Genomic DNA, 25519 nt, shown 5'->3' with positions numbered 1-25519 from the left:
GACAGAAAGATCTACTCTCCCTACACCCAGGCCCCTTTAGTACTTATGTCTGGAAGAAACACACAACACACCCCAGGAGAGCCATTCACAATGATGGGACCCTGAACACTTTCAGAAAGGCAATTTTGGTAAAGGCAGAAAAATGGCAACTTTCTTCAGGGCCGGACTGGGAAGCACAACCGGGCCTGGCTCTTTGCCGGACCGGTTTTCGGACGATTTTGGTACAGGGCCGATTTTGCAGCAATTCTGCAGAAACGGCCCTGTAACAAAACCGGCCCCCGGGGGCCCATAACCGGCCCCCACCCATGAGGCGCAACGGGGGATTGCCCGGTGACCGCTATGGCCAGTTCGACCCTGGCCGATGCCGAGATGGTGCTGTGCTGATGCTGAGGTGGTGCAGAGTGATACTGAAGTGGTGCTGAATGATGCAAAGGCAAAGCTGAGTGATGCTGAGGTGGTGCTGAGTGATGCTGAGGTGGTGGTGCTGCGCTGGTGCTGCCGAGTGATGCTTAGTTGGTGCTGTGGTGGTGCTGCGCTGATGCTGAAGTGTTACTGCGTTGGTGCTAAATTGCTGCTGAGGTGGGGTTGTGCTGGTGCGGAGGTGGTGCTGCCCTGGGGCTGAGATGGAGCTGGCTGTGCTGGTGCTCCTGAGTGATGCTCAGGTGGTGCTGCAGTGGTGCTTAATGATGCTATCTGGTGCTGAAGTGGTGCTGCTCTGATGCGGAGGAAGTACTGCAGTGGTGTTGCACTGTCTACTTGCAGGTTATACTATTAAGCAACCTCACATTACATGCTGAGTTTGGAGAGCATGAGGAAGCATCTCTTGATATTGGTTTTATTTAATCAACAATTGAAACCTATAAGAAAGCATCAAAAGTTGAAAGCGCACAACTTAAAGCAGCTTCCTTTTCCTAAAACGGAGCAATAACAGCATGTTTACCTCTTTAATCGTATCCAAATAATCACGCTGTCAAAGGCACAATGTAAATAGGTTGATCCTACTGTCGGCAGTCTTCTAAACTACACTTCCATTAAGTAAGTATACTACATAAGGTTTGGACATTTGAGCTAATGAAACCAACAATGTTATAGCATGAAAAACAACATATCCTCTGCCTGAACATGTGCTCGTCAAACCAAAGATAGTGGAAAACGAGATAAGGACATGATTTGTAGCCCTTGGCTGAGCGCATTCGGAAAGCCAAAAAATCCAAGGCAAAAGAAAAAGTAGTGCGCCAAAATTAAAATATAAAGCTGATAGGGAAGTAATCCATGTAACAGGGCCAGTCTCCAGGGCAAGACCAAAACAGTAAAAGGGGGGAAAATGTGAACTATTCACCAACAAAAATAGAGGAACTTCAAAAGGCACATAAAAAAACAAATGAAAAAGAAAACGCATGGCCGAAGGAGAGGGTTTGGCCTCAAACATATCATAATATGATTTCACTTGAGGTTAAAAAAAACATAGAAACACACTGACAAAAAGGCTAAAGTGGCGTTAGGTTCGTATAACTGACAATTTCTCAGGTTTTTTTTCCAACGGTAATGCTTTTTTGTGAATTTGTAAAGATTTTTTAATACATGTTAAAATCTTACTATCTTTCTCCGCTATAACTCCACTGTAACGTTTTTTCTTTACAGTTAAATCTTTATTTTAGAAGGTACACATAAAAATATACCATGCTGCTGTGCAGGGTGTACTACACTATGTACTGCCATTGTTGAAGGAGAGACATCATGACCCACTCAAGCTCGAGTAAAGCACCAACATGTATATCTCAAGCAAATATCAATCACAGCACCTAATATCAGTTAAACTAATATGAGAAGAACAAATTTGTCTCGAGCATGATATTTGTAGAATATACATACCCAGTTCACCCTTCGTAGGTACTGCAAGATGTAGGATTCCCAAGAGGAAATTAATGAGTTCAGGAGCAAACCTCTTTGAAAGGGACACATACTCAATAAAAATACAACACAGAAACAAACCAGCTGCAACATCTTTAAGCGACAGAACTGGACACTAAAAAGAAATAGAGAGAAAAAAAACCATCATGATTTTGAGGATTATATAAATAAAGTTAAAGTTCAGAATACATGTTTTTTAACGAGAACAATTGCTTTAACGGTGATCCCTTTAATCTTTCATTACCGCAAGTCTGAAAAACAGCCTCTCCCATTTTTGCTTCTGAGGGGACAACGTGCCAGTGTTACCTCTTCATATCAAGTTCCTTAGCTCTATACTTATGTGCCACTAACCGTCCAGGCCCAGATTCCATGTTTCAACACACATGCTTGGAGCATAGCAGATGAATAATAAGAGAAAGGCAAGGTGAATGCTGTGCAGGAGAAAGTGCAAAATCGAAATGTACAAAAAGTAAATGATGAGGCTTAAAATAAATCGGTATAGAGAACTTCCTAGACCTGGTCTTCAAACTTTTGTTGGCTGAGCCCCCCCATCTGACCCTTTTTACACATCGATGGCCATTCCCTCCTGCAGAGCCCAAGTCATACAGGGCAAATAATATTAAATAAAGTGAGACTGTTTAGTAAACTAAAGTTTTTGTAGTGCTTGTGCATAATATAAAGTTCAAGCTAAAAAGTCTCCAAGAAAAAGTTTGCATAAAAAATTACATTGGTGCTTTATTTTTCACATAAAACACAACATTTAGGATAGATTAGTAAAAACAATCCCAAAACACAGGTGAGGAGTGTGCCTGTTTTTCTCCACAGAGACGGACAATGTGTGGATGTATTCTTGCTTTTGCCTTCCTCAGGTTGTGCTAGACTTCCAGTCTGGAGCAGTACCTGGAAACGGGAGTGCTCACAAAATTTTGTAATATATTTTCTTCCGTTTTATATAGAGCGAACATGACAAAGGTATTGGAGCGCTTTACAGGAGCATCTTTTACATTATACAGACACGCATAAATTTTCTGTAAACACCGGGAGATTAAGTGATTTGCCCAGAATCACAGGATGTTGAGCAAACACCAAGAATTGGTTCCCCAGCTCCACGGTCATCGGCTCTGGCTGTTGCACCACATCATTGCCCCTTGACAAGATATCAGAAAAAGGTGTTCCATAAAACATGAATTCAGACACAATTGAAAAATCTGTGATCTTGTGGAGTATGGCCAGGTGTTGCCATGCCCGTAGGAGGCCAGCCACAGTTTTCAAGAAGGCCTAGGAGACATTTACATACACGTGATATAAGTGATTCAAGAGGATATATACAGCTATATTCTCCATCAGCATCAAGAGTCAATTTGTTAGCATAGTGGCTTATAAAGAAGATTGCCTTACAAAGCTTCAGAAATAGTTACCCAAGAAAGCATTTAAATTTGGTCTATGAAGGAAGTGAGGACAGATGGTAGCCATACTTCACAATATTTGTTATATTAGGCTTGTGGACTCAGCTCGTGGACTCAGCTCTAGGGATTGGAACATGTTAACCAAGCACTAGTGACTTTAATCCAGGTCAGATTCATTTTTTGTAAGTCACTGGTAAATTAAGTGATTTTGTCCAGGATCACATGATGTTGAGCCAATGCCAGGACTCAGAACCAGGTCCCCAGAACCAAAGTCAGAACCTATGGCAACTGTAAAGTAACTGTGATGTAAATACCAAGAATAATAATAAATGTGGCAGAACTTATATGAGCAAGACTGGATTTACTGTTTCTAAGAAAGTAATATATTTAAGAAGTACAACAATCATAAATATAGAAGAAAATCTACAGTGGCACATACAAACAGCAACTTTTAAGAAGGGCCAGAGCGGCACACAGACCCAGCAACGTAAAAGAAGTAGAACAAAGGGGGATAGCACAAGTGATATAGATGGACAGCAGTGGCACGTTCAACCGGCAACATTGAGGAAAGACCACAATGACACATACTGTCAGGGACATAGAAGAAGCACTATAATGCCACTTATAGACTTTTTTAGGGGCATGACAATGAAACAAAGTCAAACAATTCAGTTTGAGGAATTAAGTGGGAGCCTAAGAGAAGTAATGACACAGCTGATCAAGTGTGTCTGTGTGAACGCTAGATAATGTCTCTGATATTTTTTTTGTGTGTCTTTTCCACCCCAAAAAACATTGGGCCTCATTTATGAGGCCCCTTGCGCCATCGGAACGTCACTTTTTGTGACGTTCCGTGGGGGAGAAGCCTGCGTGATATTTATCTGGCAGCACTAAGCCACTTTTTTTGGCTTAATGATGCCTGATAAATATCAGTCCCTTTAACGCAGTCTTCTGCGTTAAAGGGGCGTGCAATGGGTGTTGATGGGGCGTTCCCAGCAACATCCATGGCCTTTTGACACTTCACCAGATTTATGAGAAATCGTAAATCTGAGGCAGTGCCAAAAGCTTATGCCTCCCCAGGGCAGGCGTAAGGGAGGCACAACGTGGAGAAACATATTTATTTCTACTTGTTTTTCCTTTTTCTATGTGTGCTGCATTCTGCAGCACACATAGGAAGAGGAAAAGCCTCTTGTGATTATTTTTGTACAGAGTGGTTTTCCTTTCTGTACTAAAATCATCATCCCACAAGGCAGGAACCCTTGCACCATGGTGCAAAGGTGCCTGCGTTGGCAGCCCATTGTGCGCCAGCGCAGAGGAAAAGGACAGGAATGCACCGTATCTTATAGATACGGCGCATTCCTGACCTTTTCTTTTGCCATAGGGAAGCGCAGCAGGAAGGCCTGCTGCGCTTCCCTGCGGCAAAACCTCATAAATGAGGCCCGTTGTCTTTTTAAAAAACATGTGACCAATAATATTGAGCAGTTACATATTTAACATTTGCTCATAATGCAAAACATGTTGCTCTTAGAGAGGAAAGCCTTATTTCCAAGATGGCACCTAGCTAAACCAAAGAGTCCTTACCATGTACTGAAAACAATGCATCTAATGCACTACTTTGGATGTGCTGTCTAGTAGGCTAAACAATACACTAAACGGTCACTAGAATGAGGAGTGACACGTTTGCTGGGGAACGTTAATTAAATGTTTTATAACAGTGGTGAAAAAAGCTCTGCTAGACAGGTCTGCTCAGAATCCAGAGATAAAAGTTCCCAGATTGAGGGGAACCGGGTGAAATTTTTGATGTCTCCTTGTAAGATTCTCCCTTTAAGAGAATCAAATGGTGCAGATGATAACACGCCAAGAAGGAAAGACTAACGTTTCTTGAATAGTTTGCAAGATTCCAGCCCCACTGGTCTGAATCCTGCCTTTGATCGCCTTCCTGGTAAAGTTTCCTGCTAGGAATGTTTCCTCCCTGGGAAACATGTATTTCCACACTCTAATACTTTTATTCTCCACCCTCTTGGAAGTTCGTTCCTCATTGTAAAATGTTTTATTTTATCCTGTATATTCCTCTCTCCTGCGAGCTTTATCAGAATTTGTGTCTATGTAACCTTCATTTTTAGTCTTCTGTTTTTCTTTGCAATGTTTTTTTGTGTTCCACGGTTCTTTTGCAATGTAACGGGCTCTATTGTACAGCGCTCTGACACACCCGGGTAATGTCTGCGCTTTATAACAATGCACATATAAATCAATACATTTGGGAGTGCTGTGGAAATCCAGCCAGGCAGGCACAGCCTAGGTGTGCTGGAGATAAGACTCCAGACACTGCCCTGCCGAGCCCTCAGCTGCTCGCAGCATCTCGAGCTGAGACACACGGCAGCGGGGGGTTAAGCACTTTGATCCTTACAAGGTGTTTCGCGCTCAAAGCAACAATGGAAGAGGAGTGGTGGGTTGGAGTGCGCGCCCCCCCGGAGGGGATGCTGCGCCCGACAGTTTGAAGACCTATGTCCTAGACTAAGGCAGCATTTCTGCGTGATGATGCATTCAGACTGCAAGGTTTATGAAATGTAACTAGTGTCCACAAAATATCTTCAATGAGCAAATGCTTCTGTCAAAGCCGCTGATGCGGCTTAAGCTTTGGATGAAATAGTATGGAGTTTCGTAGGAGGGGAACTCGAGTTGTAGGCTTTGGGGAAGCATAAGTACATCCACTTTGCAACAATAGCAATTGCAACTTTGATGCTTATAGTGAGATCACTAAGTGATGAATACAAACTTCAGAAAGGCAGAGTTTCGTTCCAAGCAAAATTTTAAAACATTTAGGTTGTGATAAATTTCCCAAGACATTAATTTCCTGGTTAAGATGCTAAAACTCTGCCAAAAAACGTAATATGAAAAGAGGACCCTACTCAGTGCCACAATGTTTTTAAGAAAAAATAAAAATGTTTAACTGTTTTACTGAGAGCATAAAATTAACAATTCATTTTTGCGAAGGTAATAGCCATGAAGCTGATTTCTATCTCAAGAGGTATTTGTCATGTGTATTGAGGAGCTAAGGACTAAATTGAGACATTACAGTGAGGTAAAGTCTACTGTAAGAAAATGTCAATGAAGGACTACAAGTATTCCTGAATCTAAACATTATTTATGTTACAGTATCATCTAAATGGGCCTGCAAAGGTTAAGGCCAAATTCACATTTGTTCTTGTACTAACACCTAGTAGACTGAAGCCTTTCTTTGCAGCATAAGTAATAGAATAGCTTGACTAGCTGTTCATATGATAGTTTATCTGACCAGGAAGTCAAAGTCAACAATGGGAAGAAGGAATGGTGAATAAGCCTCCTGAACTAGGAGATCTGTGACTTGTAGAATACCCAAGAAACTGTTGATAAACGAAGGAGATCAGAAACTCAAACCTGCCCCCACTAGAAAAAGACAATGAGGTTCCACTCCAATGCATGGGAATAGACAGTAGACATCTATAAATGTCTGTACATAACAGTGGAAGAACATGCAACTCCCAGCGCAATTACCTTGACCATTATCAATGAACAACAGGCTCTGGCAAACTGGTCCAAGTCATAGAGGTCTGATATATGCCAGATGCTTGTGGTCAAAGAAAAACTCGGGTTAAAACTGAGGCCCTTCTCTTCATCCAGAACCAAAATAATGGCTTTCAAGAGCATTAGCGTTTAAATCGTGTTTAAATCGCCTACTCAGGCATGGCTTCAGGTTGCCAGGTTGGGAGGAAAAATTCCTTGAAAAAATAGACTCCTAATTGTTTAGTCTGTGAGGCACTAATGCATGCCCCTCCTATTCTTTTTTTTTAAAATCCAATTTTTATTTTCATTTCGTCAACTTACAATTACATTTAAACAAGTGCAGTCTCCTACAATTACAGTCATCAGTTAAAATGGATCTGGTAGCGTTTACTCATCAATGTTTAGTAGCGTTGTTCCGGTGGTAACTCTCTCGGTACATATCTAACTTTGTCTCACCCAGTCTATCTCATTAGTATGAATTCCTCCCTACCGCCTCAGGGACCTTCCCTCTTCATGGGCTGTTATCGGGTGTCAATTCAGCTCTTGGTGGTTCACACAAGTTTCCCCGGAATTCATTCCAACTCCCCCAGACTCGCAGACACTTTTTGGGGCACCCCTGTGTGTGTAGACCGCTTTCTCCGCTACCATGGCAATGTCCATATCATTGTCCCACTGTGGTTGTGTAGGTGTCACCCCGGATCCCCAGTTCCGTGCTATATTTCGTTTGGCGATGGCCAATCCCAATGTTGCCCACGCTTTCTGTGCCACGTTAAGGTCTGTTGGTTGCCATATGTTTAGGAGACAACACCTAGGGTCTGCCAGGACTTCCACCCCGCTTACCTCTGAGATTTGTTCCAGCACTTGCACCCAATATGATTGTATTCTGGGGCAGTCCCATATGGTATGATAAAATGTACCGGCTTGTCCGCAGCCCTGTATCAGTTTTAGGCGGGACAGGATCGCCGCCTCCCTGGCTGACGCCAGCGCCTCCAACCAGTCCTCGTCATTTATGTCCCCTAGTTCCACTTCCCATTTGCTGCGCAGCACTGCCGTGGGGTCAGGGAGGTTGTTAGTCAATTTCTTGTATACTAGTGAGATAGCTTTTTTGTCTAAATGTTCTGTGAGGAGCCGATCCTCAAGCGGCGAGGCATCTGTTAATGTAGTTCCCTGGGGGATAGCGCTTTGGAGTGCGTGTCGAATCTGGGTGTATCGGTATGCCTCCGTGTCAGCCATGCCATACTTTTCTTTAGGAGCAGGAAATGTCAAGATTTCTCCCCTTACCCATAGGTCTCTTATATTGGTGATACCTATCAGGTCCCAGTTCCTGAACCCCTTAGTGTTCGCTAATGTACCCAACCTTCTGGTCTCCCAGAGCGGAGTATCTACTGTGAGCACTCCTTCCCAGCCTAGCGCTTTCTGGGCCGTATGCCATATTTTGATTGTGTGGGCCGTAGGGCCCGTCAATGCTTGGCGCCTCTTGGTTGTGTACAGGGCTCTCATCAGTCGGTCAGCTGGCAGCACCTCCCGGTCTAGTCGGTAAGCCGGGTCATCGTGTGGTGTGTGTAGCCACTGATTAATAGTTACTAGCTGTGCCGCCCAGTAGTACAATTTGACGCTGTGTAGCGCTATTCCGCCATCATACCAGCTGTGTGTCAACTTAGTGTGCGCTTTACGAGCTGGCTTGCCGTCCCAGTGCAGAGCAGCCACTTCGGCATTAATGGCCCGAAAATAGGAGAGTGGCACCGGGAAAGGTGTGTTCTGCAGTGCGTAAAGGAATCTAGGTAGTGCTAACATTTTGAAGAGTGCTGCCCTTCCCAACAGAGTAAGCGGGAGTGACCGCCAGTGAGAAACATCAGATTTAAGTCTGCGCAGTGGCGTCATTAGATTTTCTTCTGTAAAGGTGGCGGCCTGTGATGTGACATAGATTCCCAGGTGTTTGAATCCACCGGTCACTATCTGTTTTGGGCAGTCTGGGGGCAAGGTCGGTCCCGAGCCGTGCAATAAGTAAAGCAGTGATTTAGTCCAATTGATCGTGTAGCCGGATTTCTCCCCATATTCTGTAAGGATGACCAGCAGGGTCTGCAGGGACTCCGTTGGGGGCGTTATGTATATGAGCACTTCATCGGCATACAAGGAGATATGGTCTTCCCAACCAGTCTCACAAACTATACCCCGAAACAGTGGTGTCGTGCGAGTCCAGGCTGTCAGAGGCTCCAGTACCAGGGCGAAGAGGAGCGGTGAGAGCGGGCAGCCTTGTCGGGTCCCTCTGCCCAGGGCAAACACTCTTGAAATATGACCATTAGCTACCACATGTGCCGTGTATAGCAGCCGAACCCAGCCACAGAACTTTGGGCCGAAGCCCATCCGCCGTAGGACCGCGAACAGAAATGGCCACTCCACCTGGTCAAAGGCCATTGTAGCGTCTAGGGAGAGAATGGCTGCATCTTCCTGGAGTAGATGGGTGTGAGCCAGCACCCCATGGAGGCGCCGCAAATTGAGGGAGGTTTTGCGGCCGGGCATGAAGCCCGACTGATCCGGGTGGACCAGTGTCAACAAATGGGGTTGAAGGCGCGTCGCCAGTGTCTTGGCCAATAACTTTGCTTCAGCATTAAATCAGTGATATTGGCCGATAGGACGAGGGGTGGTCCGGGGGTTTACCCGGCTTGTGTATCGTCACAATTGTCGCTAGTCTCTGGTCTTCGGGCAGGGTTCCTCGCTCGAGGCTGTCAGTGTACATGTGCACTAAGTGTGAAGTGGTCTTGCTCGCCACTTTTTTATACAATTCCACCGGCAGCCCATTAGGTCCCATGGCTTTACCCGTGTGTAGTGCCCCTAGTGCTTTCCCCACCTCTTCCTCCGAGAGGTCGGCTTCCAACTTTGCCGCCTCCTCCTCCTGTAGTGTCGGTAGAGGTATATTGTCTAGGAAGTACCCAGTCTTCCTCTGTTGTGTGCGCTCGAGTTGTGTAAACCTTCTCATAGTATGTGGCCAGCTCTTCTACAATTAGCTGCCGGTCTGGTGTCAGTGTGCCATCCGCTAGTGTCAGTTGTGCTATCCATCTACTTGCCCTTTCCAGGCTAGCATTTTCCCTGTTTTGTCTCCTAATTCGTTTATCCTATGCATTGTGCCTGTGTGTCTCTCCTTAGCCACCTCTTCTGCATACGCACTATATTCCCGCCCTGCTAATGTCAATGTCTGTGCTGTGGTGACGGTGGGGTCCGATGCGTGTGTCTTTTCTGCCTGTAGTGCAGCCGCCTCTAGGGAGTCCATGGTATGTTGCTGTTCCCGTCTGTGTTGGGTGATGGTCGAGATCGCGTGCCCCCTGATGACTGTTTTATATGCCTCCCAGAATGTACAGGATGAGTCTACCGATCCAGTGTTGTCAGCGAAGTAAAGGTCTGTGGCTGAAACCAGGGCCTTTGCGATCTTACGATTCTGTAGGAAACCTGGGTATAAGGGGTAGACACGTTGTCGCCGTGTGCGGTGAGTAGTGCAAGTGAGCTGAATCGGGGAGTGGTCTGATATGCCTCTGGCTAGGTGTTCTATCGCTGTAATATTTTCGGGGGATACCGCCAGTGTAAGGATGTAATCTATGCGCGACAGACTGTTGTGCGCCCCTGAGTAGTACGTGTATTGTTGTTCTGTGGGATGCTTAAGTCTCCACATGTCAGTCAGTCCCACGGCTCCAAGAAATTCTCTGAGGAGTTGGCTGGGTTTATTACTGTCCCTGGGCGGGTTGCGGTCGATCGTAGTGTCACATACCGCATTCAGATTGCCACCTATTATTAATTCGCCCTCTGGTAAGTCCAATAGAAATTGACCTAGATCCTGGAGTGTTGCCTGATGAAGTGTTGGGGGGATGTATATGGAGACCATGTTGTAACTGTGCCCCTCCCACTGAAAGGTGAGTGCTGCAAACCGTCCATGGTCATCCGTCCATGTTTGTCTAACCACTAATGGGGAGATTTTGTGTATTAATACTCCCACTCCCCTGGATCCGGAGGAGAACTCTGCATGGGCGGCCATCTTAAAGCCCCAGCAATTGAGTGCCTTACACGCCGTTCCTGCCAGGTGTGTCTCCTGAAGTAGAACCACTGTGGGGGCCTTCCGCTTTAAATATTGCAGGACTAGACCTCGCTTGATTTTGTGACCCAACCCATTAACATTCCACGACATCACTGTAAATGAGGGGGTGATCATACGAGGTGTTTGAGGAGTACTACCTATTAGGTCGGCGCTCTGCATGATATCTGTGGAGTGGTGCGTCGTGAACGATGTCGCTACGGGCGTACTGTCGGCTATTGTGTGCCCACGGAGTTCCCTGCCATTTCCCTAGATGCTTGAGTAGAGACTGTGTACCTTTAACCTGAAAACAAATGCATTGAAACTTGCATAACCATAACTTAGAATCCCCAACCCTGCCTCCCTGCCCGGCGGATCCGAACCTGTCCACCTCCCCAACTGAGCAGAGTGCTTACATACCCTCTTAACCTTCGTAACTCGGGAGGATGAAACCTCACCGACCCTTCAAAGTCCCCAATTCGGAGTTAGTCCCAGTAGCGCGTATTAGGTCAGGTAACTCCTACCTTTCGCAGCCTTCTCAACTTGTTCGTCTGTGTCCGCTCAGGTTCGCAGTCCACTTCAATTATACAGTGGACCCCGCCCCACCCCGCTATTGCCAGGTCATCCACCACAGACTGCAACATGAACCATCAAGCTAGGATCCCACTTTTGTCTTGGTCCACGGGCATGTTGCAGGCTTCCAGGATAGTCCCTTTCAGTGTTCATCCAGTTGATGTTGGTTGCCTTCATCCGATTCTCCGCGGGCCGTTCCTCGATTTTTCGGGCCTCTTGCCGGCCGCCAGCCCTCCAGGCAGTCTCTCGCCTCTCCTGAGGACTCGAAGAACCATGTCTTCCACTCGGATTCTACTCGGAGCCGCGCTGGGAATAGCATTGAGTATTTAAGTTCTCTTTTCCGTAATTCCTGCTTGACCTCCACGTAGCTCCTCCATTGCTGCGCCACCGCCGCTGTGATAGAAGGTGACTTCCGCGTTCTTGATCTTGATCGGTGGGGCCATTCGCGCCGCTTGTAAAATGGCGTCTCGATCGCGGAAGTTGAAGATGCGCGCCAAGAATGGGTCGTGGCGGTTTCCCTGGGCACGGTTTCTTCCCGGGACTCGGTGGGCCCGCTACACCGAGAAGTACTTAGATAGGCCTCGTGGTTTCAGCCGGTTTTGGATAATATCTTCTACGAAGAGGTCAAGAGCTGGGTCCCCGGCTGTCTCCGGCACTCCCACCAGGCGAACGTTATTGCGTCTGGATCTACCTTCCTGGTCATCCAGCGTAGCTTTAAGCGTCATGTTATCCTGCTCCAGTTTGTGCAGTCTGGTCTGTAGGTCTGCTGTGTCCGTCGAGAGTCCCGCCGTTGTTTTTTCTACTTCTCCCAGACACTTTGGCGAGATCCGCTCGCATGAAGGAGGAATCTGTAGATATAGAGCCCATTGAAGTCTGCATCATTTGTAACGTCGCCATGACATCTTTAAGGGTAATTTCCCTGGTGTCTCCTCGGTTGGGCGATGGTTGTGCGGATGATTGTGGCGTAGTCCCTTTCGCCGTTTCGGTGCCATCCTTATGATAGGTATATTTGTCCAATTTTGGGGCCTATGCGTGCCCCCTCGTCCCTCTGCCGCTCATATAGTCCCCCTCCTGAGACCGAAGCCTGGTTGTCACTTCTTTCGCCTCTGTGCCCTGCCCTCTGTCCACCACTGACTGTCCGCCGAGCCTTCTGTGATTTTTCGGCGTGTCCCCACCGAGGGCTGTAGCGTTTGTCCCAGGTATGTGGTGCAGCTCGCGAGGCGGCTCTTCACAGTAATTGGCAGCAATGTTAGGATGGGGGCGCCTGTAGGACTTGGCCCTTTTCCCAGAAATTTTTCACTTTTTATTCCCTTAATTTAGGGTGACCCCTATTGTAACAAAAGGGTGTAGGCCTTGAGTAGTGGAGATGCCCTGCGTAATGTTAAACTAATGTTAAGGTGCAGGTGCCTTCTTCCCCTAACATGGCTGCCACTGACCCCTGCTACTGCAGCGCGGTCTTTGTCGACGCATTCTAGTGGCCAGGAGCTGGCTGGAACCCTCAAACAATGTATCTATACTAGCCTGCCAGCCTGCCCATAGCCATAATGGTGGAACCTCCTAGAACCTCCTGGAACCTTGTGGAACAGGTGAGGTGACACCAACTGCCACTACCAACTGTCAACTGGCACTATATAAGGAAAGGGAGGGAAACTTTCCTGTCAGATTGAGGGAGCACAGACCTGGGGGAGAACCTACGCAGGAGTTCTAGGCAGTGGGCCCTAGACCGGGACCTATGACACTGGGAGTGACAAGGCCTAGGTGCTGCCTTCCAAGTGTTGAGGGATCCTGAACTTGCCCCCTGATCTGGCCCGGCGGGAGGGGAACCCAGGGGCCACTTGAGGGAACTGGCTGAGGAGATTTGATATCAGCCATCAACTCAAATCCCCCGCCCCCCTTCAAGGAACCCAGAGACTGCTATTTACAAGGGCGCAAGAAACAAAGTGCCAAGAAGAAACCAAACCACCACAGGACTATTGAGAAATCAACCAGGTATTGGCGCTGTGTCGCTCCACGCGCTCCCTCACGCCACCTGGGACCCCTTTTGCTGGTTTGCCACTGTTGTGTGGCCTGTCCTGTTGGTCCTGCTGATCGGATTCCAACTTAAATGAACTGTCTACTGGCTAAGCGCCTGTCTTGACAGGCTTTTTGGCCCTAGTTGGCAGTGATATAGACTTTAATCTTGCTCACATCTAGGATATGTATTCCTAGCTTGTGTTGGCCCTTTTAGGCCCTTTCTTTCAGACATAGAAGAGGCCATCTATTGCCTATTGGCTTTGGCCTGTCATTTTTGCTTATAGTAGAGGTTGGATCCTGTGGTCCTGACTTTATATTACACATTGGTATGGTTTATGTAGGTACTCTGACAGAGCTAAGGGTTATTTCATCCTTCTTAGGCCTACAAGGTCCAGAACTAGACAGACTCCATTTTGATGGAGCTGAGAGGCTTCAGGGGTAAAGGTAAAGTTTATAGTTAAAGCTGTTGTTCACTTGGAGAGAACCGGTCTGGGCCAGCCCTTATCGGTAGGCTGTATTATTCTCTGTGTGGAAGACACAACAAAAGGCCGGCCGGCTGGGTGTGTGTCAATGACGCGGAGTGGTGCAGGGATCTGATGGGCGGCAGGCTGATGGCTGGAACTTTCCATTAGGAAACAGCATTCTATATTAGTGAAGTGCAGAGGCGGAGTCAGTTAGTTGAGTTGGAGGAGCAGAGAGAGAGAGTTGTTGGAGTTGCAGAAAGAGTTCGAGCGAGAGAGAGCTGAGCTGAAGTTGCAGTTAGTTGAATTGGAGGAGCAGAGAGTGTTGGTAGAGTTGGAGGAATGGAATTGCAGGAGGAGAAGAGACAGAAAATGCTTGGAACAGAGAGAAGACAAACAGACAGTCAGTGAGCTGGAACTGAAGGAAGCAGTTACTTATCAGGAGGAGTTGTGAATAGCTGGAGTCTGAAGTAATGCCTTTTAGAAGAGACTGAAGTTATATCGTGGATTAACCTGTGGGAGCAGCTGGAGTTAATTGGACATTGGCACAGAGACATTGAAACAGAGTGAACAAGCTAGTGGAATTAACAGTTATCAGAGCAGAAACCATTAGATTGAAGTTGGAAGGTGGAGAGAGTCCGTGGGGGAGAGAAATCCAGTGCAAAGTGATCAGCGCAGATGTGTATCCAAGAGTGCAGGAGAGAGAGAGTCTGAGATGAGCCAAGACACAGACGAGAGAGGAGCCCAGATGACAGCTAGAGCAAGACTTCAAACTCCCAAGGTGACCTCGTTCTTATACTTACCCCTTAATCTTGTCCTTATTCCCTAGGCTATTGTATGTCTAATCCTTTTCTTTCAGCGGTGTGTTAAAAGTTCCTGTCCCCGCAGATAACATTGTCCCTGTATATCGAATCCTTTTCTTTCAGCGGTGTGTTAAAGTTCCTGTTAGTCAAGAGACCCCACTGATAACCTTGTACTGTATGCCTAATCCTTTTCTTTCAGCGGTGTGTTAAAGTTCCTGTTAGTTATAGAGACCCCGCAGATCTTTGTATGTGCATTTTATCATTGTTATAATAAACAGATTTTCCAGATCTTAGTGAACTAGTGTGGTGTATATCTTTTGTCCCCATACAGTGGAGGTAACCTTGTCTCCTAGTCAGGTATTACTGTTTGAACAGATGTTACCCCTGATCAGGTAAGTAATAGTTGAATAATTAGGGAGATAGGAGACCTGCAACTAAGGGATAAAGTTTATGCCAAATAATTTGGCCATCCCATAATATTATTGTAGTAGCGAACCCTTAGTGAATAATGAGAGAGACTTCCCAACATAGAGAGACAGAGAGCTGAAGGTATTCATAGGAAAGTGGTCGTCATTGGTAAGTGGCGTTAATGAGAACACTGGGAAGGAGACCAGTGTCTAGATCTGCCGGATTGTAGATCGTGTGTAAATGAGATCACTGGGAAGGAGACCAGTGTCTAGATCTGCCGGATTGCAGATCGGATTGTAAGTGAGTGAGCACCAGGTAGGAGACTGGTGTGTAAGTCCCGCTGGATTGGGGACATAAAAGAAAGAGAGTGAGCACTGAGGCTGCAGCTCAGTGTGTAGGCACGCCAGATTGCGTGTCGAGTGAGCACTGAGGATAATCAGTGTGTAATGGTAGATAATCAGAACTGCCCCAGGGTAGATTAGTCTGGACCCATGTGGTCGCGAGACTATGAGGTATGAGTGTGGTGTATGGCATGGATGTCCTTAGTAATCAGTGAGTATTCTTAGTATCCCTATAGATTTAGTGGTGTTTCGGATGATATGAGCTTGTATATTGCGAGTTCCCCATCCTCAGGTAGGTACCCAGGTGCCTGGATAGATGGTCCTGAGGAGGGAGGTGGTTACGTTCCGGCTGGGTTAGAGGGGCTCTCAGGAGCTGATCCCATCTGGTCCAAAAATCCAGTCGCTACAGCGCCCCTATTCCCTAGCGCTAGCATCCTGGACTACCTGTCCTGCCGGTGCTGTCTGAACTGTCTTATCTATGGGAAGGGCCCCTGCGAAGCGCTGTACCAGAGAAGCGCTATCTCCAGGACTGCCATATTCCCTTCCCCTACAACTAACACCAGAAATCCATTACCAGCGCTGTGAATGGGTCGCACTGTGTACCTGATCCCTGAAACCCACTACCAGTGCTGTGACTGCGAAGCGTTCTGAACCTGTGAGCTCTGGTGCTGCCTGGGGACCCTTGAGGTACTGTGAAGCGCTGTACATCCAGCATCTGTCATTAATTTCAAGCTCTGCATCAGCGAGGCGCTGTGGGCCCAGGACCTGAATTTGCTGCCTGGCGCTGTGTCAGAAAGCGCCCTGTGCCCAAGATCATTGCCGCTAGTTTGAGCGCTGAGACTGTGGAGAGCACTGTGAGGAAGAGCTCTGTTATGCCCCAGAACACCTCCGGCAGTGCGAGCGCTGTGGAAGTGTAGAGTGCTATGAGGAGAAACTCTAGTTGGGCCCTGTTGGCCCTGATCAGGCCCATAAAAGCATCTGAACTGGGCCTGGTCCCATTTAAGAATTAACCCCCGGTTAGGGGTCTATTATGGCCCTGGTGATTCTTGCCACTGAGAAGGGTTAACAAGTTAAGGGGCTGCTGGGACACTAAGGTTAACCCCTGCCTGGGAGTAAAGTTAAGTGCTCATTTTGGCCTTATACCGGGCTAGTGCTGGCTAATGAAATGGTTATCTTTGATGCCAGGTTTATTCTTGATGCAATATCTCCTTGCTGTAATGATTATTCCTGATGAATTGGTTATTGATGCTACAGTGATTAATAACTTGCTCCCTTTGCTCACATAATGAAATATTGACCCCCAGTTGAATGCAAAGGTTATCCTGGCCTAATGAAATGTGAGTTTTTGCATAATGACATGTTGCCTGATCTTTAAGGAAGTGTTTTCTACTCCTGCCTGATGCCAGGGTCTCTGAAACACCTACATTTATATAATAAAATGTGTCTGCATAGGGAAGGTTTGTATGCCAAGTGCAATGTTCCTTAAGTACAACTCCAGGTAATGTTTAATGCTGGATAATGTAACGTTTTAACCTTTATTGAAATAAGTTATTGCTAATGAGAATATGAATGGCTCTACATGAAATGTTGTTCTCACCTGCGAACAGGATACTTCCTAATGAAAGGTCCCTACTAGATTAAGGGGGTGTTTACCCTGGTATTGGACTGTTTTAGAGGTCCCAAGGCCCACAGTTTATAGGCCTCAATTCATAAAAGGTTAACCCCTGATTAGAGGATGTAATGGAATGCCTACAGTACCAGGATGAAGAGTATTAGCGAGGGCTAGGCCCAAACCCAGGGATTATCCCTATTTCGCCTAGTGTCCTGCTCAACCTAGGCCTTATGCATGGTTTACCTGTTATTAAATGTTTACTTCTGCTCAGAGAAGTGGTTACTTCCTGGATGAAATGATGGTGCATAACTAATGAAAAGTTCTACTTCAACTATGGAACTGCTTAATGCTCATTCCTGCTGGGAGTAATTCTTAAAATGGTTAATCCTGCACAAGGGGATTTTTATCCTTAATGAAATGTTTTCTCCCCTTTAGTGCCGTATTACTGGAAGCCTACAGTTATTTATTTACATGTTCTTTGCTGTGGAACGCCCACCCTTGTTTGGTGCGGAGTGGGTAATATTCCTACAGAACTAATAAGATGCAATGTCGTTTGGTTGCCTTTATAATGTATTTCTTACAGGTGCTGACAAGAAGCAAGGCTAAGGTCAGGCCTGTGTTTATCTGTATTTAATAGTATCTCATATTCAATATTTATCTGATATTTAATATTTATTCCTCTGAGTATTTATTACAAAGTGTTGAAACATATGTATTCTAAAGGAAAACTAATAAGTAATTGATACTGTAACTTTTGATTACCCTGTCTCTGCTCTATATAAAAGTTATCAAATTTTTATACAAACTAACTGGAGTGGTGTCACTCATTGCGTGCCCATTTTACTGTCCGAGTGGTTGCGTGTGCTGTATGGTCGCTTTACACATAACTTTCGGATGCCTACCTGCTCGTGCCATGCTACCCTCGGGGAGCTGGTGACCCCAGTTCCAACGGCGCCTTACTGTCTCTCAGCCCCGGTGTTAGTGTTCTCCCCGCGCCTGGATTCGGCCCTTCTTTGTTCCCCCCTCTGACCTGCGCTGCTGTCAGAGGTACCTCCGTTGCAGTAGCGCCATGCCTTGGGTGCCCAGAAGGTGCGGGTCCCTGTGGTGAGGTTCTCGGCCGTACCTGTATCCGGGTGTAAGCCCGTTTTCCGCCGTAGGTCCGCCACTGGCTCTTGGAGCTGCTCCGTCCGCAGTGGTGCTGTTACCCGGGTCCCCGGACTACTCGATTCCCCGGCTCCGGCGGGGGTCGTAGGCCACAGATTTCTCCTCGACGGATCTCAGTCCGTGGTGGGTCGCTGAAGACCCAGGTTATCACGTTGTGGAGCGGACGCGCTCCAGTTTCGTGTTCTGCGCGGTAGGCGCCTGTGCAGGGCAGGATTATTAGACGGATTTCGGCGGGATGCTTTTAGGGTCGTGGCGCTCTTCTAAGCTGCGGCCATCTTGCCAGGTCGATAGCCACGCCCCCCCCTCCGCCCCTCCTATTCTTGCTACGAACCCGACAGCTTTGGTTAACAGTAACTGAAAAAAATTAGAATTTGCTACGCACGGCTGCATTGAGACTGCCAAAAGGAGCATGACCCATAGTTAAACATTTGCATTAATATAAGTAGCATACAGGTTCTATAGGCTCAACTGGCTTGTGAATCAAGGACAACTGGTTTGTGCATCAAGGATGCAACGACTACATTGAAATCCTGCAGGGGAGCAGAAGCTCTTTTATGGGGAAGATATCAAATTGGCTCCCACATGCCTCAATGGGCAGGGAGGAAAGATCTTCAGGCCGATAAATACAAGCAGTAGCTAGGAGGTGTCTACAGCAGGAGTGTCGCCTGCTAAAAAATATGCCCCTGGAGCTGAAAAATAAAATTGCAATAAAGTTCATTTATTACCATTTTATTTTTCAGCAACCCGTCCTAAACAGAGTGTGAGGATGGGGCAGGGTAATTGATGCTGAGTGGCAGCAGGGAGCTGTGCACTTAATGTTTAAAGTGGGCATGTCCCTTTGGCCGGCCGTCTTAAAACGGCCAGCCTGACATGTGCATTTTAAACTTCTCGAACCTGATTGTCAGAAAGCACAGGCCTCTTACACCCTCAAGAGTGCTGAGAGAGGCTGCTTCCTCTAATCTGAATGCTTCTCTCATGCTGTGAGAGCAGCACCAGGATTGGGTAGTGCAGTTTCATGGGTCCTGGGGCTTTGAGGAGAGACGATGAGGACATTGTGCGGCAAACCAGGAAGCTAAGTGCCATTAAAATTTTAATGCCACTTGCCCCACAACGCCACTGGTTTAGAGTCGTCTTTAAGGTCTTCTAAATTTGCATCAGGAGTTACAAATGTTACAGTATCATCTAAAAAGGCCTGAAAAGGTTACTACAATGTTCAAGAGCCCAGTGGAAAAAGCAAAGCCATTGGAAACCCAGTAGAGCTTGTCTTTGCAGTTAGGGGAGGCATTAAAATGTTCTCAGTAATATTTTACCAGTTTTTAATAACTGATTACATGCGACTAGAAAATACTTTTCAACCAGTTCATATTGTGCTTATTCTGAAGTTTGTACCAATGAAAAAAGAAGGGATTACCAGCTAGTGCATTTTTCACAAATGTAGTATTGCGTTAAATAGCAAAATGTGATTTTGTAGAGGCAGACTCGAAGGCAAGGAGGCTGGGCCAGAATCAGTGGTATACTTAGTAGAGTCCAGAGTCAGACCTATGACTCTGTCCTGTCCTATAGGCCCCTCACACACACACACACCCATCTGTTGTGATAATTCCCTGAAGACAGCATTTCTTAAATGTTCTACTCTTTCATTGCCCTTATTTTTGTTTTCTGCTAGGTAAAGGCATATGTTTTTCCACATTGCTGTTGGTTGCCTGGTTTGTTATTTAGTTTGCTTTGTTGAGCATTGTACTAGTGAGGAATGCTCAATTAAGCCTCAGCATCTTCAATTGGTGTTGTGCTACTTACTATAGAAGTCCCACATGATTGCAAAGGGTGCTTTGAATAATTCTAATTGGATGATTAGAATGCCTTGTATGGTAAACTTAAAATCAATGTAGACGTCTGCAGCAAGTAAATGCAGCGATGAGCTACGTTTTTTGGTCTCTCCAAAATGGACTCAGGATTGAAGGTGGAGAAGCCCATTGATTGGTTACTCGTAAATGCCAGGGTCAACTTCATGATACTAATGAATAAATGTCGTCATGGAAGAGTTCTTAAAGCTGTATTGGATGAGGGGAAATAAAACTGTAAAGTACACCCTGCCAGATCTTTGCGTTCAACTGTTTGCTTATTTTTGACAATCCCTACAAAACTTGAGAAATCAGGAGGTTCGCTGTGATGAGAAACTCTGGAATGCACTTCCATTGCAAAGAAGAAACATTGCTGTTGTTTCATTATCGATTAAAAGTCTGGCTTGCCTGTTAACTTCCCTGTACTGCGGTTACATCTTTGCTCTCATCATAGTCATGGTTGTTGGTTGCAACTAGATTTGGCCCAGTCGGTTTTCTGCATAACACAAACCAATAAATAATTTTAATATTAAATAAATATGTTTTGATTTAGTATAGTTAAAAAATTAAGTTGTCTCGGTGTTGTACAAATAGCATTAGGTACTACAAGCTACAATCTAGATCAGTACAATGGAAAGTATTTTTTAAATACCTTCTCTATTCTGCTCTTGTAGTTCAAAAAGAGCGATGGTGTCTTGAGATGCTAGTTTCCTCTGTGCTTTCCGTGTAATAAAAGAGCTTTACTCTTACTTTCGGCATCTTCATGGTAAAGCTATACAGTATCACGACGCAAACAGTATAATTTCCAGGATGGTACAAAAGTACTTAGTTTTAAATCCATGACAAAAATGACAAAATAGAATGAAATACAACCATTCTCTAAATGACGCAGTAATAACACGATTAACAAAATAGGATAAAGGCAGTTACCAGGCGAAGATTAAATCTGAGCTGTACTCTGCCAGTACCGTTGTTTGTTTTACCACTATAACTACATTTAATGTAAGGCAGGCAGGACATTCAAAGGTCAGAACACAAAACGAGAAAAAGATATCTTGCTAAAATCCGATTTACATACCTTAATGAGTAGCTGACTCAAGTATGTCATTGTAGGAGTTACGACTGGATGCCAAAAGTCAGAAGTAGGAAACAGGATTGCAGTAATTTTCAAATACACGAACTACAAACAGTTGAGAGAAAGAAAGCAAGCACATTTACAGACTGAGCAAACAATGTTCTTTAAGCAGGTACTCAGCATCAGAAAGCTAGACATATGATATGGTCATTGGTCTGATGCAGGCCAGACTGGGAACTGAAAGCAGCCCTGTCAAATTTTGTCAGACCAGCCCCGTGCGGTGCGTAGCAAGTAAGTGCAGCGAGTGAGCCTGACACTGCTAGGGGGGTTTTGGAAGGGCTTTCTCCCCCCAAGAAAATTTTGGAAAAAGAAAGACCAAAATGATGCATTTTACAACACATTTTCAATTACATATTTAATTGTATTAACGTTCAAAGCACAGGTTATAGAAGGTGACCAGGTGATCCAGTCACATGTGTACCCACAGACATTCTTACAGAGAACACCAGAGAGCAGTGAACCGGAGAACAAAAAGTATAAGTCAGATCTGCCCCCACATGGTGTGTAGCGAGCAAGCGCAGTGAGAGAGCCTGACCCCTACTAGGAAAGGTTTTAGAGGAGGGGTGGAGCTTCTCCCCCAAGAAAATGTTGAAAGGTCAAAACAATGCATTTTTCAACAAACGTTATATATATATGCAGACATACATACATACATAAGCAGCCAGCATGCATACATAGAATATTTATAAGGGGGGTTTTACCCAGTTAGAAATACAGGGACCTGGGTTGTCAATGAGTAATGGGAAGGGGTCCCAGTATTCAGGAAAACATTTAACCAAAAGAATGAAACATAATCAAACAAACATAAATTCAGTCCACATTGTTTAATTCACAATGGGATGATACAAATAGTATGTAAACTTTGCACAATGATTAAACCGTAGTTATTGAAAGTGCCCCAAAGGGAAGGACAGGGGGGTATTGTGAAATAGTGCTGGGAATAGGTGAGGGAAAGTGCAAGGAATCGTACGTAATAGTAAAATCAGTAATTCACACTTAATTTACAGGGTTACAGCATCTGTACCATAGGGCATGACCACCTGGTTCATGTAACTTATTTTTAAACAAAAATCATACTCCAAATGTTCCATGAATGAAAGCAATGTGGTGTGGAGTTGACAATGAAGAACCGTAAGCCGTCGACGTTTCGACCCCCTTGTGTGCAGATATTAATGTTAATCTTGCGGTGGGGTCTTCATCAGGACCAGGGTGTAGGGGACACGTGACCACGGGTGTGGTATCTACAGGACCCGATAAGGTGAAGATTCAGGGTCACTTGGAGGAGAATCGTGGTATAGTCGAGATGCTGCTAATCTGTTAGATGATCGGAGGGTTTACTGATACCAACGGCGTTATTGCAGTCGGTTAGGCGTCTTCAAGACACGTCCCGCGAGGATCGTGTTCTATGATGGTTGAATAGGTCGGTTGTGGAATGAATCCGGTTCCCGACGCTGCTCTCGATTGAAAAGCAGAATCGAGAATAACGCCGTTGGTATCAGTAAACCCTCCGATCATCTAACAGATTAGCAGCATCTCGACTATACCACGATTCTCCTCCAAGTGACCCTGAATCTTCACCTTATCGGGTCCTGTAGATACCACACCCGTGGTCACGTGTCCCCTACACCCTGGTCCTGATGAAGACCCCACCGCAAGATTAACATTAATATCTGCACACAAGGGGGTCGAAACGTCGACGGCTTACGGTTCTTCATTGTCAACTCCACACCACATTGCTTTCATTCATGGAACATTTGGAGTATGATTTTTGTTTAAAAATAAGTTACATGAACCAGGTGGTCATGCCCTATGGTACAGATGCTGTAACCCTGTAAATTAAGTGTGAATTACTGATTTTACTATTACGTACGATTCCTTGCACTTTCCCTCACCTATTCCCAGCACTATTTCACAATACCCCCCTGTCCTTCCCTTTGGGGCACTTTCAATAACTACGGTTTAATCATTGTGCAAAGTTTACATACTATTTGTATCATCCCATTGTGAATTAAACAATGTGGACTGAATTTATGTTTGTTTGATTATGTTTCATTCTTTTGGTTAAATGTTTTCCTGAATACTGGGACCCCTTCCCATTACTCAGCATGCATACATAAGCAGCCAGGCCAGAAAGCAGGGAAATGTAACACATAAGCATCCAGGCCACTAAGGCCAGAAACTGTGGAAATGTCGCACATAAGCACCCAGGCCAGTAAGCATGAAAATGTCACACAAAGGCATCCAGGCCAGAAAGCATGAGAATGTCACACAAAGGCACTCAGGCCAGAAAGCATGGAAATGTCCTGCATAGCGCCACATGCCAGAAAGCATGGAAATGTCACGCATAAGCACCCAGTCCAGAAAGCATGGAAATATCACAAATAAGCACCATGGCCAGAAAGCATGGAAATTTCCTGCATAGTCACACATGCCAGAAAGCATGGACATGTCTTGCATAGTCCCACATGCCAGAAAGCATGGAAATGTCACGCATAAGCACCCAGCCAAGAAAGCATGGAAATGTCACAAATAAGCACCCAGGCAAGAAAGCATGGACATGCCACACATAAGCACCCAGGCCAGAAAACATGGAAATGCCACAAATAAGCACCCAGGCCAGAAAGCATGGTAAAGTCACAAGCACCCAGGCCAGAAAGCATGTAAATGGCACAAATAAGCACCCTGGCCAGAAGGCATGACAATGCCACACAAGCACCCAGGCCAGAAAGCATGGTAAAGTCACAAGCACCCAGGCCAGAAAGCATGTAAATGTCACACTTGGTACACAGGCCAGAAAGCATGGTAAAGTCACACATAAGCGGCCAGAAAGCATGTAAGTGTTACACAAAGGCCCCCATGCCAGTGGCGCTGGAACACTTTTCAGTGTGGGTAATGCAATCACTGAAGTCATGGGATTGTGAAAAATTCAGGAATCACACAAAGAACAATAATAGCAAATGACCCTCGCCTATTCAGGCGGAGTTTGTGAGGGTGTGGCTCAGAGTGGAAAAGGTCAAAATGTCATCTGCCTTTAGAACAGATCAGATACTGTGATAGATTAAGAAGTCTACATTCACCATCTGTGCAGATGTCATTGAAGCTGAAGACCCTTCTTTAGCAGATCTGAGCATTCCCACACACCCATTCAACACCACTAAAAGCAAAATCACAGGATTTATCAAATGAATTAGGAAGCTCAGCTGGGCCACTCCCATACTCCAAGACCTCCATTGGCACCCGATGACCACCCACATTACCTTCAATATCTGTTGCATCTATATATAGACTGGATATTTACATCCAATCCACCATGCCACTCTACCTCACAGACAAATCTAAGACTACATATATCAGGCACAGCACATGCAGTCTTAGCATTGTCAGACTAAGGACAAGCATCATAACGGTGAATCTTTGCTTGTACCTGAACTAGACACAACCTCCCCGTATTACAATGATAATTTTACTCCCTACTATTTTTAACCCTCTGTTTTCTAGCAGGATTTGCCCTGCAAAAAACGCCATTCATACATACTTCCCAAGGCTCGTTTCATTTCGGCACATGCTCTGTGCTGGTCTGTCATGGCGCAAACTTACTGAGTTTCCTAACAGATCTGTGACTGGTAGAACAGCATGATAGTAAGTAACGTTGTTCTGTTTCAGGACATGTAAAGAGACTTGTTCGATTCAAGCAAAGATAAATATGTACCACTCACCCCCAAACACGGAACAGGGGAAAATCACATGCAAGGTGTATTCCACCCATTTGTTCGAACTCCACTCGTTATCAGACAGGGGATTCATTTACAATCACATGTATCATATGTATGTGCTGCCCTAAACGCTCTGTCATTCAAGGTAGTCCGTATTAAACAGATATGTATTTGTACTTGAAACTATAAGGACACACAGTTTAAATGTATCTTCGCTACCTGCGTATCCATGCGTGCCTATTCAGTTTAAAGCGCGTTCCATGACAAGCTCCGCGTCTCGAGGGCACTGGATTTGTACATTTAAATAAATTTGCCCAATGAATGTACGAACATTTTTCACATGATTTTAAAATATTTTTGAAAACAGTAAGGTACACTTACTTAAAACTATATAGAGGCCTACAAAGACTAATCATGCTGCTTGTTTCTCCTGTGTCAGTCTCTGACTGACTAGAGAGTGTGCTGCCCACTATGCTGGGGCGCCGACGGGCGAACTTGAGGGGGGGGACATAAATCATTGGCCCGACACTCACGGCCT

At 45.6% G+C, this 25519-nt stretch overlaps 1 protein-coding gene across 1 annotated transcript in view; it reads right to left on the bottom strand.

Moving 5' to 3' along the window:
• Positions 1-25519, bottom strand: part of NOP14 (NOP14 nucleolar protein) — a 297291-nt gene that overhangs the window by 46680 nt on the left and 225092 nt on the right. The window contains exons 12-13 of the mRNA XM_086964160.1: positions 21212-21313; positions 1873-2026 (exon numbers count right to left, since the gene is read on the bottom strand). Of these exons, the coding sequence (XP_086820286.1) occupies positions 1873-2026; positions 21212-21313 (256 nt within the window). The remainder of the gene's footprint in view (positions 1-1872; positions 2027-21211; positions 21314-25519) is intronic.

The sequence above is a fragment of the Lissotriton vulgaris genome, chromosome 3_2 (genome assembly GCF_964263255.1).
Source record: "Lissotriton vulgaris chromosome 3_2, aLisVul1.2, whole genome shotgun sequence".
NCBI classification, from domain to species: Eukaryota; Metazoa; Chordata; class Amphibia; order Caudata; family Salamandridae; genus Lissotriton; species Lissotriton vulgaris.
The sequence above is the reverse complement of the archived record's forward strand: the minus strand, read 5'-3'. Positions and strand labels throughout refer to the sequence as shown.